The 15,540-nt window shown below is 34.4% G+C and overlaps 2 protein-coding genes across 3 annotated transcripts in view; one reads left to right on the top strand and one right to left on the bottom strand.

The window, feature by feature from the left end:
• The window catches only part of atg5 (ATG5 autophagy related 5 homolog (S. cerevisiae)), a 36,392-nt gene extending 28,404 nt beyond the window's left edge, over nucleotides 1–7,988 (bottom strand). The window contains exons 1-5 of one of the 2 annotated variants that reach the window (NM_205618.2): nucleotides 7,902–7,988; nucleotides 6,739–6,896; nucleotides 4,163–4,290; nucleotides 2,493–2,571; nucleotides 2,251–2,413 (exon numbers count right to left, since the gene is read on the bottom strand). In NM_205618.2, the coding sequence (NP_991181.2) occupies nucleotides 2,251–2,413; nucleotides 2,493–2,571; nucleotides 4,163–4,290; nucleotides 6,739–6,852 (484 nt within the window). In that variant the 5' untranslated portion in view covers nucleotides 6,853–6,896; nucleotides 7,902–7,988. Of the gene's footprint in view, nucleotides 1–2,250; nucleotides 2,414–2,492; nucleotides 2,572–4,162; nucleotides 4,291–6,738; nucleotides 6,897–7,812 lie in introns of both variants that reach the window. The other variant, NM_001009914.2, reaches the window with a different exon arrangement.
• Nucleotides 7,989–9,175: 1,187 nt separating this feature from the next.
• med18 (mediator of RNA polymerase II transcription, subunit 18 homolog (yeast)) lies at nucleotides 9,176–11,987 on the top strand. The gene is given in 2 exon segments (NM_200335.1): nucleotides 9,176–9,514; nucleotides 11,287–11,987. Coding segments are annotated over 2 exon segments (627 nt in total). The 5' UTR covers nucleotides 9,176–9,441; the 3' UTR covers nucleotides 11,841–11,987.
• The last annotated feature ends 3,553 nt before the right edge of the window (nucleotides 11,988–15,540 follow it).

The raw sequence follows: 15,540 nt of genomic DNA, 5'->3' as shown, positions 1-15,540 counted from the left end.
CTGCAGTGTAAATAAAAAAGCATGTACAGTGCAACAGGAAAGTATTCATAGCGCTTCACTTTTTCCACATTTGTTTATGTTACAGCATTATTCCAAAATGGATTAAATTCATTTATTTCCTTAAAATTCTACACACAATACCCCATAATGACAATGTGAATTATTATTATTTTTTTAATTATTGAAAATTTATTTAAAATAAAAAAATCTGTAAAATCTCATGTACAGAAGTATTCATAGCCTTTGCCGTGAAGCTCTAAATTGAGCTCAGGTTCATTCTGTTTCCACTGATCATATTTGAGATGTTTCAGCAAATTCATTGGAGTTCAGCTGTGGTAAATTCAGTTGATTGGACATGATTTGAAAAGGCATACACCTGTCTATATAAGGTCCCAGGTTTGACAGTGCATGTCAAAGCACAAACCAAGCATAAAGACAAAGGAATTGTCTGTAGACTTTAGAGACAGGATTGTCTCAAGGCACAAGGCTGGGGAAGGTTACAGAAACATTTTTGCTGCTCTGGAAATTCCAATGAGCACAGTGGCCTCCATCATCTGTTAGTGGAAGATGTTTGAAACCACCAGGACTCTTCGTAGAGCTGGCCGGCCATCTAAGCTGAGTAATCGGGGGAGAAGAGCCTTAGTCAGGAAGGTGATCAATAACCCAATGGTCACTCTGTCTGAGCTCCAACATTCTTCTGTGGAGAAAGGAGAACCTTACAGAAGGACAACCATCTGAGCTGCAATCCACCAATCAGGCCTGTATGGTAGAATGGCCATATTGGAATTTGTCAAAAGGCATCTGAAAGACTCTTAGACCATAAAAAACTAAACTTTCTGGTCTGATGAAACTAAAACTGAACTCTTTGGAGTGAATGCCAGGCGTTAGATATGGAGAAAACCAGGCACCACTCCTTACCATCTCTACAGCGAAGCATGGTGGTGGCAGCATCATGCTGTGGGGATGTTTTTCAGCAACAGGAACTGGAAAACTAGTCAGGATAGAGGGAAAGATGAATGCAGCAATGTACAGAGACATCCTGAATGAAAACCTGCTTCAGAGTGCTCTTGACCTCAGACTGGGGTGATGGTTCATCTTCCAGCAGGACAATGACCCAAAGCACACCACCAAAATATCAATGGAGTGACTTCACAACAACATTATGGGGTATTGAAAGAAGAATTTTGATGAAATAAATGACTTTAATCCATTTTGAAATAAGGCTGTCACATGAAAAAATGTGGAAAACGTGAAGGGCTATGAATGCTTTCCGAATGCACTGTAAGGATGTCGCCAAAGTGGCTCTTTGGTTTCTTTTCTTGTGCATCTCAGTCACTAGCACCTCATCTGAAAGGTTTTTTTGCATAGAGGATAATATAGTCATCCAACTTCACAGTTTGTAATGTATTTGAATAATGATGGTTGGTTCCTTTACTTAAAAGCTCAGTTTGAGGTTTAGTGTATCAGTATTGTTCACACCATAAATTTTATTTATCAAGTTTCTCTTTCACAATTATGTTTATTTTATTATAAAGAGATGAGCTATTTAGTTTAAACATTTTTGTTTTAGAATATTAAAACTATTTGGCTCAGTAATGTTGATAAATTAAAATAAAGTGGTTAAATAACAAAAAAATCCTAATATTCCTAAACGGATTGTTAAAAAATATATAATTATTATCCATACCGAATGACATCGCGATAATTTGTGCTTGATAATGTTAATTAATGCACTGCTAGTTAAAACAACAATTAAGTTATTTTCATTAACTAACACTAAAAATGATTTATAAATACTATAATAAATGTATTGCTCACAATTTGTTCGTTTTATTAAATACATTAACTAAAATTGACACACTTCTTTTTTAATGTTTGCCTGTATTTTATTGACATTTCTTGTATTATTTTTGCATTGTTTGCTTCCTAGTTGTGTTGTAGGATTTGTTTTTACTGTTCCTTCACTTTCGTCAATTGGCTTGCTTGGTTTGGGACTTGTGGAGCTGTGTACCGATGGATTTGCTTCTTGGCCTTTCAGTGGTGAAATTTAAACCACACTGAACTGAATTAAACTGAACTTCAACTCTGAAAACTGGACGGACACAGTTTCAACTTACTAGAATTTCTATGTTAAGCTACTTTGACACAAAAAATGCTATAGAAATAAAAGATGGATTGAATTGAACTGAACTGATTGATTGATTGACTCACTAGTGTCGGCAAAAATATTTGTCAAATATTTGTCCTTACCATTCTGCAGACCCATCCACAGTTGTTTATGGTCTTTCTTCTGCATATCGTTGATGACCTGGCCTTTATGTTTGAGTGCATCGGCCTCTTTAATGCAAGACATGAAATGTGCTTCTATCACAGAGTTTGTTGAGCAGTGAAGCAAGTCTTGTTCTGGGAAGTTCTACAAAACAGAGTAAATTACAACTGGGGCTTATTCAATTTAAGCATGACACATACAGTAAACGAGGCAATCTACACACCTTGAAGTGCACTGTGATATTCCAGGGCAGAGCGGAGTTTGAAGCATGGAGGTCGAACAACACACCAATGGGATAGTGCCTTAAAACCAAAAATAACACATTTATAGTGTGCTAGTTACTATGGTAGGAATCAAATGGCTCTCATTAACCAAGCAAGCAGAGATCTGATCTAAAAAGACTTGTATTATCCTGCCACCTTGTGGTAAACAACCGAATTAAACCAAACACTCTGACAACAAAGCAAGAACTGTTGTACTTCATTTGATGGTAGAGGAGAGTGGGAACAAAAGTACTATTTTTCATAAAAACCTCATTTTAAAAGATATTTTTAGCAGAAACACATATTTGATATAGTAACTAACTCACAAGTGTGGTCTGTCAAAATCAAGTGTTATTTTGTATCAATGCAGAACAACTCTAATATAACAAAAGTTGCACATTGTTACTTTTGACCCAGTCAGTAAAGTTACAACAAAAATATTTTCTGGATTTGCTGGCCTAATCTTATCCCATCAGGATGATCTCTATGATTGTGGTTAATCTCCATTTGAAAGCAACTTGATGCAACTTAATGCTTCAAAGAAGGTTGTAGCCAATAGTTATGCCAATAGTTGGTAATCAGCAACCATAAAAAATGCATTTGTCACTGAATTATTTTTCTAAGAGATTCTTTAAAACTGCTGATTCATCCAGTAATGAAACAACGTCTTTGAGTGAGTAGTAGAATCATTCAACGTGAGAATTAAAAAAATAAAATATAATATTTTATACTTGTGTATTACAACTTTATTAGCATTTGGAGCTAATAAATATGTCAGAAACTCTAGAAAATGACTGATTTTTAAGTTACCTATTGCGAAGCGTAGGAGAATTGGGGTTTCTATTTTAAACAGAAAAACTGTAATTATCAGTTTATTCCGAATTGCGCATTTCTAGAATATACTCTACTACTAGTGTGTAAAGTAAGATAATTAATGCATTAATTATATTGTTTTTACAAGTTGTAGCAGTTTTATTATTATAGTACATAGAAAAACATTAAACAATAGAGCTATATCAAGAATCTTTTATTATTTTGTGCCCCTCAAAGCTATCAGGCCAGAAGAAAATCAGATAGCATTTTCTGTTAATAAAAAAATACTTCTCTCACGATTAAAAGTGAAATTTTTTATATGTTTTTTCACATTTTACACAATTAACTATTGAGATCTTTAATTTAGATTTGTACATTTGTACTTTTCAAAAAAAAAAAAAAAGAAATTCTGAAAATTGTAAAAATAAATAAATAATAATAATAATAATAATAATTCCATCTTTCATGAATTGTACTCTTTATTAAACATAAATAAGATACGAAATTGACTAAAAATGTATCTTTTTTTGCAAATATACTCCTTAAAGTTGTCAAAAACTGAGTTGGATCATAAACTTTATTGACAGTTGTGTAAAAAGCCAAAATGTGCACTGAGCGATATTGATATTTTTATAATCACATAAAGCATCAATATTTAGTAATATGTATGCATGTCATGTATTGAATTATTTATTAGAAGCACAGTAACAGGCTCTGAATAAAAGCATTTGCAACCTGCATGAATGTGAAATCGAAAGTGTCAAAGCTACTCCGCATAAAACCAGGTGTTTTGCAACATTTTTTCAACTCAACCTACCATTTAAGAGGCGTTCCCTCGTGTTCAAACCACATTTCCTCCACATCCTCTGCCTTCATGACTTTGAGAAAATGTTTCTTGACTTTATCAGTGACTAGTGTCAGGTAACTGACCCGTGGGAGGAGCAGCTGACAGATTGACAGAAAGAAAAAAAAAAAACAGCACAGGTCAGGTGACTTGAAAATACCCATTTTACAACACTAACAAAGTGTCATATTACAGGAACACAATTAACTTTTTTAGAAATAGGCTCATTTTACTACTCCCATAGAGTTAACTGTTGTGTTTTATCAGTTTTTGATCTTTTGAGAGCACAGTTAGCTTAGCTTAGCATAGTTCATTGAATCAGATTAGACCATTAGCATCTCAATATTAAAAATTCACAAAAGAGTTTTGATAATTTTCCTGTTTAAAGGGCATCTATCATACAAAATTAACTTTCGGATGCCGTTTGGACAAAACTGTGTGTAGGTATAGTGTGTCCACAGTCATATTGGAGTAATATAAACACAACAAGTGTCTTTTTCTTAATATCCTGATTTTAAAATAGGATCCAAATTCTAGCAATTTTGAGACCCACTGCAACGTGACATAGCAGTATAATTTTTCCCACCCACCGATATTGATTGACAGTCACTACTATGTCTCAGTTTAAACGCATATAATCATGTTTGTAGGATAGGATTTGCAAAGAAACTGGGAATAAATCTCTGTTTCAACTTGCTGTGATCAAACTGCACCTCAAAAAGCAGTTAGTGGATAACTTTGTATTTTTTGTAGCTTTTTGAACTGTACTCTTTGAGTTATGTAATTCATAAACGCTGTTATAAGTGTACACAACTATAAACGAGGACGCTTCAATCACACAACAGGAGTCCCGGTTTGTGGTTTATATTAAACAGTTACTTAGCTATAGTAAATCACTAAACAGCAGCATATTTACCCATTTTGTAGGCATCCTGTCACATTTGCTACAAATAGATGAGAAAAAACAGCACAATGTATTATACATGCACCTGCTGGAGCCATGGTACAGCAGCTAAGTTTCCTGATTATTATGCTAGAATAAGAGTATAATTACTAGCCATATTGACCTGGAAAAGGTCAACTTTTTATTTCTTATTAAATAATATAACTACAGAAGAGTCAAGCTTTACATACGAAAATTCAATTCAATTCAATTCAATTCAGCTTTATTTGTATAGCGCTTTTACAATGTAGATTGTGTCAAAGCAGCTACACATAAATGGTCATAGTAACTGGATCAGGGTAGTTCAGTTTTTAGTGTTTAAGTTCAGTTCAGTTTAGCTCAGTTCAGTGTGCAAACCATATATGGTTAAGACAGATGTTAATGTTATTACCGTCTTCTTGGACATCGTCATCAATATATTTTCATATATATTGTTAATAAATTGCATACAAAATAGACAACAGTCATTACTACTTCATATACTATACTATACTATACTATACTATACTACTTGGCGATCGTGACGGGCAAATGGGGAACACTGTTTCCAATCACCATTAAATATAACAGACTGAACGGTTTTCTATCAGTCATCAAAGGTGTTTAGTCATTATTTATCTGACAGAGTCAATATAGCAGATACTCGTTTGCTGGCATTGCTGAAACATTTTTCAGAGATATATAAACGATCTAAATTAGTCAAGTTTAATTTACATAATGGATTCATTATATTGAAGGAAATGTAATATGTAAATATGTATAGACTATAATACATCTTTAGATGTAATACAAATCATTTTACATGTAATAAATGCATAACACTATATTAATAGTTTACTACAGCGACTGAATAGTATTTATTTGCTTAATTTTCTAATACATTTTTATTAAAGATTTCCCACATTAAATACTATAGTAATTTTATTATTGTTAAATAGTGTTTTTAAACCATAAAGTACTGGTAATTTAAGGTAATAATAGTTGCAACTAATATAGTGATACAAACTAATTAACTGTTAATAATATATATATATATATATATATATATATATATATATATATATATATATATATATATATATATATATATACATACACACATACATATACATACATATATATATATATATATATATATATATATATATATATATATATACATATATATACATATATATATATATATATATATATATATATATATATATATATATATATATATATACATATATATACATATATATATATATATATATATATATATATATATATATATATATATATATATATATACATACATACATACATACATATACATATATACATATATATATATACATATTTTCCGTTTTCCTTCTCTTTTTTACAATTTAACAACCAAATGAACACTTATGTCTATTCAACTGATTATATTTGAATTACATTACAACATCAACGCTGTAAGAACCTTACCAAAATGAAAAAGCTTTTACTGGAAGTTCATCATTGGCTAAAAAACACTAGCTGAGCATATAGCCCATTATAAAATCTTAACTGTTTAACTCATGGCGGAGTTGTAAAATGGGCCTATTCCACAAAACAAAAGTCAAGCATTCCTTTAACTTACATAGTAGGGTTCTGCCTCTCTCTCTGTGGTTTCGTCTGGAGACAGTGTGAAACAGGCGGGTATCCTTCCAAACCAAACATCTCGAAGCACATCCTTGTCATCTGCCATTATCATCGTTCTCCAAGTGACACATATAATGAATGTCTTCAGCTACCAATCTGTTCAAAACAGAGACCATTGTGTAAAACATTCAATATGTCACAATTTTAAATAGTACAAGGAAAAGTTGACTTTTTGTTATACATCCTTTAATAACTAACTAATTTTAATAACTTTGATACCTTTCTATTGCTGATTATTCATTTTTGCTCTTATACTTGTGTAAATTGCTTCCTTGTCCTCATTTGTAAGTCGCTTTGAATAAAAGCGTCTGCTAAATGACTAAATGTAAAATGTAAATGATTGAACACAAAAATATTTCAGAAAATTTGATTTCTGGCTGACAAACATTTTGAGACATTTATCAAAAATTTGTTTAACTTATTATCTTAACCTTTATTTTAAATTAACAATAAACACAGCATGTCAACTTAAGCAATCAATGTTTTCCTGACAGTACCTTGTTTTTGTTTTGCCTTAAACAAATTACACTAAAGTCAAATACACGATTTTACCAAAAAAAAAACGTTGTGTTAATAATATTCTATAATTTATAAACTTTCTGAAGAGCAATCTATTGTGATACAAATAATAATAATAATAATAATAATAAAATTATAATAATTATAAAAATAAATTAGCCACAAACAAAATACATTTTATAAGCTGTATGTAAGCTTTAAATGTCACAGAACAAACATTTTCAAAATGGCTGCAGCATTTACACTTAAAAGAGGAAATTTAAATATAAAAACACTAACGTTGGCTCTGCTAACTTGGGCTAACTTACTGTTAGCATTTAACACTGTTTATGACAAACAGCACAGGAACGAACAACTTTAAAACGACACATCTTTAAAAGACCAACTTATCTAATGTGTTTGAGGCATTTATTCGCCTATCTGAAGGTGTCAGACTGATAATGTGTGTAAATAAATAAGGACTGACAGAAAAACACAGCACTCGGAGACACACCTTTGGAGCTGGTAACAACACCATAACTGTCTCGATTACAAACACTACTGCATCCAAACGTAAGTAAAAGACACATAATAGTAAATTACATTCATTAGATGTCGACAGGAAGCATTACAGTTGAGCTCATCTTCAACAGCCAGCGATGTCATGCAGCCCTAAGATGGCACGAAACTTCAAAATAAAGGTCTCCACATGTCGATTTATTTTCAAAATAAACGTCACAGTGCATTTAATGTTTTCCACAATAAAAGTTACTCGACTGCTTTGCGTTCATGGTTCATACCATTGGTTCATACGTACGTACTGCATGTAAATGGTAAATATGCATGTTTAAGCTATTTGGAAATAATATGATATGAAATAATAACAATTATTAAAACAATATAATTTTTGGAAAATATGCTTAACGTGAGCTTATAAAACTAGGTATTTATGAGAAATGCACATAACTAAGAAAATGCTAGAAAAAATAAATAATAAAATAACAATATAATAATAATAAATGATGATGATGATGATGATAATAATAACAATATTAATAAAAAAAGTCCTGCCAGTGCACTGAAACGTATAATATACTTAAAGTAACTTCCCTCATTGACTAAATTTTGACACAAAATATAACTTCATTCATTCATTCATTCATTCATTCGTTCATTTTCTTTTTGGCTTAGTCCCTACAGGGAGGGACATTCAACATGCAAAATCCAAACAAAAACGCCAACTGACCCAGACGAGGCTCGAACCAACAACCTTCTTGCTGTGAGGCGACAGCATTACCTACTGCGCCATATGGAAAAGTATACCATTTACTGTCTTTTTCTTTCTTGTATTTAATTAACCAATTAATTTTGAATGTATTGTTTAAAGTTTTAAAAAATGAACACCGATAACCCACCATTGCATTTTTGTTTACACATAATTTTCCATTTTAAAATAGTGATTTCCATTACTCCATAAAAAAAAATATATTGTATTTTAGGAATAGCCTAATTATTTCTTCATGTAGGACATGTTCCAGGATAGATGTCACTCCATGATTGCATTGGCAAAATCACACCCACCTCTTAGAGCCATTAGTTTTTCTGCAAGCAAACACCTTGACTTGAATTTGATCAACAGGGCAATCGGCTTTTCGCAACCATAATTGATGTTCTCCTGCTATTAATAATAGGCTAATAATACTCAATTTTAATACCCATTTTATATGATAAAGAGTTCACTTCAGTCCAGTAGGTGTCACTAAATGCACGCCTAAAAGAATAGAGCAAGCGTTGCACAATGCGCATGCGCAGTACTCGCTATCCATACTGCGCATGCGCTTTACTCACATGGACGCAGTTTCATCGAGACACATTATTTTTTCGTAGTATTTTACGCAAATCATTAGTTTTGTTTATTGCTTTTTGATACAAGTACAATATATGCTATTTTTAATTCATCGTCTGCCTGCTTTTTGTTGATAATATCTTCTAACACGTCTTAGCATGTCTATTGTTGTGGATGTTTTCTACAGCAGTTAAAGTTCTAGTTTAAGTTAATCTTTCAACTGATCGTTGACTGTAAATGTATTAAGAGACTTAAGTTCAGAATTATAATACTAGTAATAGTAATAATAATAGAGTGATGGAGGCTCCGCCGGTTACTGTGATGCCCGTCACGGGTGGAACTATAAACATGATGGAGTATCTTCTGCAAGGTAAACAACACCATCAGCACAACTCCTTTTACCATTCATTCATTCCTATTTATCATTTGTTACACTTTATTAAATAGTTTTAACTTAGTTTTTAAATACCCATTATGAGCAATCTCAATTTTTTAATTAGCAAAGTCATTTGAATAAAGCGTTGAATATGTTAAAGTGAATATGTAATTATAAACAATACACACACATTTTCTAGCGTTTTAAACTATTTTTATTTAACGCACCCTAATCTTCTTTAATTCCTTAAGACTTTTAATTTGGGATTCTGTATAATAAAAACATGTACTACAGTATTACTTTATGAATGTGCTAACGTTATATAAAACGAATAGTTTAGCATAATAATAGTATGTATACAATGTATTCATTGTAGTGTTTGTAGTATTATAATTTACAATTGTTATAATTTAAATTATACAATTATAGCATGCACTGTGCTACACGAGAGTTCTTTTTGCTGAGTCTTATTGTTTGCATAATATAGTTTGCTTATTTGGTCATATATTACCATTCCTACTTAAACCGTTACCAGATTTGTGTGTGTTCGGAGTAAATACATTTTTAACAAAATTATACAGCTAATTCATAAAGTATAATCAATAACACTTTCAAAATATGGTCTCATTAGTAAATCTTAGTTCATACATTAAAACAAAAAGCCACAGTGAGGGATATCGACATTTATTACAGTTAATAAGTTAATGTAAGTAAAAAAATACAACTGAAATGTATTATTTAATAACTAAATTTATTAAAACAATTACATCTTTTTTTTAGTGACTTATTAAGCATTAACTAAGAAATTGACACCACATTGCGAGAAATTGTGACATTACTTGAGACAAATTAGTCACAATTACAATTTTATTTTTATTGATGTATAGGAACAGGCTTAAATTATCTATCTATCTATCTATCTATCTATCTATCTATCTATCTATCTATCTATCTATCTATCTATCTATCTATCTATCTATCTATCTATCTATCTATCTATCTATCCATCCATCCATTCCCCTATCTATCCATTTATCTATCTATCTGTCCGTCCGTCCGTCCGTCTGTCTTTCTGTCTGTCTTTCTGTCTGTCTTTCTGTCTGTCTTTCTGTCTGTCTATCTATCTATCTATCTATCTATCTATCTATCTATCTATCTATCTATCTATCTATCTATCTATCTATCTATCTATCTATCTATCTATCTATCCATCCATCCATTCCCCTATCTGTCTGTCTGTCTGTCCGTCTGTCCGTCCGTCTGTCTATCTGTCTGTCTGTCTGTCCGTCCGTCCCTCCATCCGTCCCTCCCTCCATCCATCCATCCATCCATCCATCCATCCATCCATCCCCCATCCGTCCATCCATCCATCCATCCATCCATCCATCCATCTATCTATCCATCTATCTATCTATCTATCTATCTATCTATCTATCTATCTATCTATCTATCTATCTATCTATCTGTCCGTCCGTCCGTCCGTCCATCCATCTAATCTTCCATCCATCCATCCATCCATCCATCCATCCATCCATCCATCCATCCATCCATCCATCCATCCATCCATCCATCCATCCATCCATCCATCTATCTATCTATCTATCTATCTATCTATCTATCTATCTATCTATCTATCTATCTATCTATCTATCTATCTATCTATCTATCTATCTATTTATGCCCCTAATCTATGCATCCATCCATCCCACCCCCTATCTATCTATCCATCTTGACTTGGCTGTGTTCTGTTGGTTTGTTTGGCACAGGCAGTGTACTGGACCAATCTCTGGAGAGTCTCTTGCATCGCCTCCGGGGCCTGTGTGATAACATGGAGCCTGAGAGCTTTGCTGATCACGAGTTGGTGTATCTCCTGAAAGGTCAGCAGGGCAACCCGTTCATCCTGCGTGCCCGCCGCTCGCTCCTCGACCCCTCCGTCCCCTGGCACCTGCGCTATCTGGGTCAGCCCGAGGTGGGCGACAAAAGCCGTCATGCCCTGGTGCGGAACTGCGTGGACGTGGCAGCCTCGCACAGCTTGCCTGACTTCCTCAATGAGATGGGCTTCCGCATGGACCATGAGTTCGTGGCCAAGGGTCAGGTGTTCCGGAAGGGTGTGATGAAGGTGGTGGTGAGCAAACTGTCGCGTGTGCTGGTTCCTGGAAACACGGATAACACGGAGCCGCTCTCTCTGTCGTATCTTGTTGAGCTGAGCGTTCTGGCTCCTGCGGGACAGGACACTGTGTCTGAGGACATGAGGAGCTTCGCAGAACAGCTCAAACCTCTCGTTCACCTGGAGAAGATTGATCCCAAAAGACTCATGTAGAGAACATGACCTACAGACTGAGATTTTTAATTCGGTGAATAGGTGTTAAGACTGCATTTATTTGGAATATTTTTGATGATTGTTTTCTTTTTTTGTAATTGATGAAATGCTAATTAAAATCTTTAAATAAAAATATTCATTCATTCATTCATTTTCTTTTCGGCTTAGTCCCTTTATTAATCCGGGGTCGCCACAGCGGAATGAACCGCCAACTTATCCAGCAAGTTTTTTACGCAGCGGATGCCCTTCCAGCCGCAACCCATCTCTGGGAAAAAAATAAAAATATGTATTTCAAAAATGTTACTAGTTTTAAACGGTATTTGTCATGTTGTCTCTCTCGCCAAGGTAATGGAGATTTCTGAGACGTTTTATTTCAGTATAGACCTTTTTTTCTTAGAAAGCAAAGTTACCCATTATGCTTTGCATGTATGCTCAAGGAGAATGCTTAGAACTTCCGGTCGGCAGCTGATGCATATAAACAGTCAGTTGGACAGCTTTGAAATGATAGTTTTAATCTATTTTACCAGTTGTTGCTAGATCGGATACGTTTGCGGCCGGAAGTTAACAAGAATTAATTATATTATTTATTAAATTTCCCACTTATTGTATTTTATTAACGTCTACCCCCACCCCAACCCTAAACCCAACCATCCCAGTAATGTAAAAACAGTAGATGTACAGAGTATTATTTATGGTATCTATTAAATTACCCAATAAATTGTATTTTTTAACGCCTACCCCAACCCTAAACCTAACCGTGACAGTAAAAATATTAATAAAATAAAAATATTAATTATTGTTATACAGCGTCATAAAAAAATGCTGCTATATTAATGTGCATATCACACTTCCGGCCGGCCGCATATCTGATCTAGACTTTACCTATTTTCCCTGCTTTTATCATCTTGGAACTAATCCTGTTGTCGATCAGCGCCAACTTCGAGATTTTAAAAAATGCGATCTAATAGGATGGAAAACAACTACTGTGAGGCGTTTTCCCCTCGTTTTCAGAAGCCATCCTGTGCCATTGAAATGAAGCTTCGTCATCGCTAAAGTCAACATTTTCTCTTTCTTTCAAATATATAACCATCCCAAACAAATGTAATTCACCAAAATGTTTGACACACACACACACACGTAGCCTGTACTCTTCCACTAACACACTGATTTAATATCTGTGACAAAATGAAAATAAAGTGACATTTTGAAATGACACAAACTGGGTTAAATACAACACACTAAATAAAACATAAACAGCTCGCGATTAAAATCAACATGCAAATCAGCCAGCAGAGTATCAATAACAGACTTTTATTGCTCATTTTAGTAAACTGCTTGGCTTGCATACCTGTTAAGTGCATGCCAGTAATCTGGTTTGTGTGTGTGTGTGTATGTGTGTACATGTTTTTGTGACATATCAGGACACAAATCTGTATAATGACATGGGTATGATATTACAAAAAGGGGGTGAAATATGAGGACATTGGTGACGTCCTCATTTCTCAAAATGCTTATAAATCACACAGAATGAGTTTAATCAGAGAGTAAAGCTGCACACACTCTCCTGTGATGGTTGGGTTTAGGGGTGGGGTGAGGGCAATACAATATATGGTTTGGACAGTATAAAATGAGTGGAAACCTATGTAATGTCCCCACTTTTCACAAAAAACAAGCATGTGTGTGTGGGTATTGAAGAGCCGCTGAGCTAACAGCTGACAGGCCGAGAAAACACACACACTGTATTTCGGAAGGCAGACACGTGAACTAGGATAATGTTTTTCTCTTGCGCTTAAACCTCATCTGACAGATCATAACAGCTTTAACACATACCTTTCACAGTTGTGTGTCACAAAAACACTCTGTAATACAATAAAAACGCTATTGAAACCCAAATTATCTGTTGTAAACGCTGTCAACGGAAGTTCTACTGGAAGACGCTGGTCACTATGGTGCCCTCCATGCAGCAGCCAAGAAAAAGCCAACAAATATGTTGATGTGCTTCTGATTAAGGTCCCTATCATACACCCGGCACAATAAGGCACAAGATGTGTTTGGCCGAAGTGTTGCTATTTTCAGACCAGTGCAACCCTAATTTTCACATATTGTTCACATTGTTGGTGCGTTGCTATTTGGAAGAACTAAAATAGACTGAGCCATTGACCTAGTAAAAGCTACTCTAAAGTCCAGCGCAAAGCGTGTTAGTTATGCGCCTATGCAGGTCCAAACGCTTACACATTACTTAATACACACAGGATGTAAAGCAATACACAAATATTTTTACAAATGACACAAAAATTAAACGATTAAAATATTACAAAAATGATTATTTTCTACATAAAAAACACTGCCTCTATGCCTCACCTCGGTGGCTTTTTTCAGTTCATTCATGACATTTTGCATTTGTATTATGTTGTTGTTATTATTATTAGCAGTATTATTTATTATACGCGTATTTATATTTGTTTTAATAAAAACAAGTTTAGATTTGTCCACCTGCCAGGAAACACACTTCGTTATTATTGTTCATTTATTTGTTTGCTTTAAATTAAAACTCAGTGTGCACCCTGTGTGGTCTTCTGCTGCTGTAGCCCATCTGCCTCAAGGTTCAACATGTTGTGCGTTCAGAGATGCTCTTCTGCAGACCTTGGTTGCGAGTGGTTATTTGAGTTACTGTTGCCTTTCCATCAGCTGGAACCAGTCTGGCCATTCTCCTCTGACCTCTGGCATCACCTTTGTGCCCGCAGAACTGCCACTGGATATTTACTCTGTTTCGGACCATTCTCTGTAAAACCTAGAGCTAGTTGTGCGTGAAAATCCCAGTAGATGAGGAGTTTCTGAAATACTCAGACCAGCCAGTCTGGCACCAACAACCATGCCACGTTCAAAGTCACTTAAATCACCTTTCTTCCCCATTCTGATGCTCGGTTTGAACTGCAGCAGATCATCTTCTTCTTCTTCTTCCTGGTGTTTATTGCCGGTTCGCATTCTTAACAGAGCATTACCGCCACCTACTGTGGGTTATGGATCAGAGACTCTTTTATTTTCATTTTATTTATTTATTTTTTACCTCTTGACTCTTCAAAACCCGAGCCTTCGATGTTGCTGCGTGTTCAGCTCCTCCATCTACAGCTCAGGTCCTTCACAGCCGAGACATAGAAAAACATATTATAACAGATCATCTTGATCATGTCTACATGCCTAAATGTGTTGAGTTGCTGCCATATGATTGGCTGATTAGAAATTTGCGTTAACGAGCAGTTGGACAGGTGTACCTAATAAAGTGGCCGGAGAGTGTAAGCTCCAGCTTTCAACTCTCATTCGAACTCATTGCAATGTTTAAAGCACAAATCATCTAAAACTGACATGACTTCATTATACTAAAATTCCCTTCATAGTCACCAGATCTCAATACACTAGACTAGAGCGTCTTTGGAAGGGTGATTTGAATGAACAAATTTGGGCCACAAACCTCTGAGGAATGTTTCAAATCAATGTTCTGTATCTTTGTTAGCATTTCGAATGAATATTAATGTTCTTTGGTCACCATGAAGTCAGGGCCGAATTTTCAGAAAAAAAGACTATTTCTGAAGATCTGGTTTTCTGAAGAATAATACAGACGTGTTACGAAATGAATGAAATCAAGCCCATGTGATGGCTGCTTGTTTATGCAGAAGTGATGGGCTACAGTGAGCGTTTCTGC

The sequence above is a fragment of the Danio rerio genome, chromosome 16 (assembly GCF_049306965.1).
Source record: "Danio rerio strain Tuebingen ecotype United States chromosome 16, GRCz12tu, whole genome shotgun sequence".
NCBI classification, from domain to species: Eukaryota; Metazoa; Chordata; class Actinopteri; order Cypriniformes; family Danionidae; genus Danio; species Danio rerio.
Note: the sequence above shows the minus strand (reverse complement) of the source record. Positions and strands in the feature narration are given on the sequence as shown.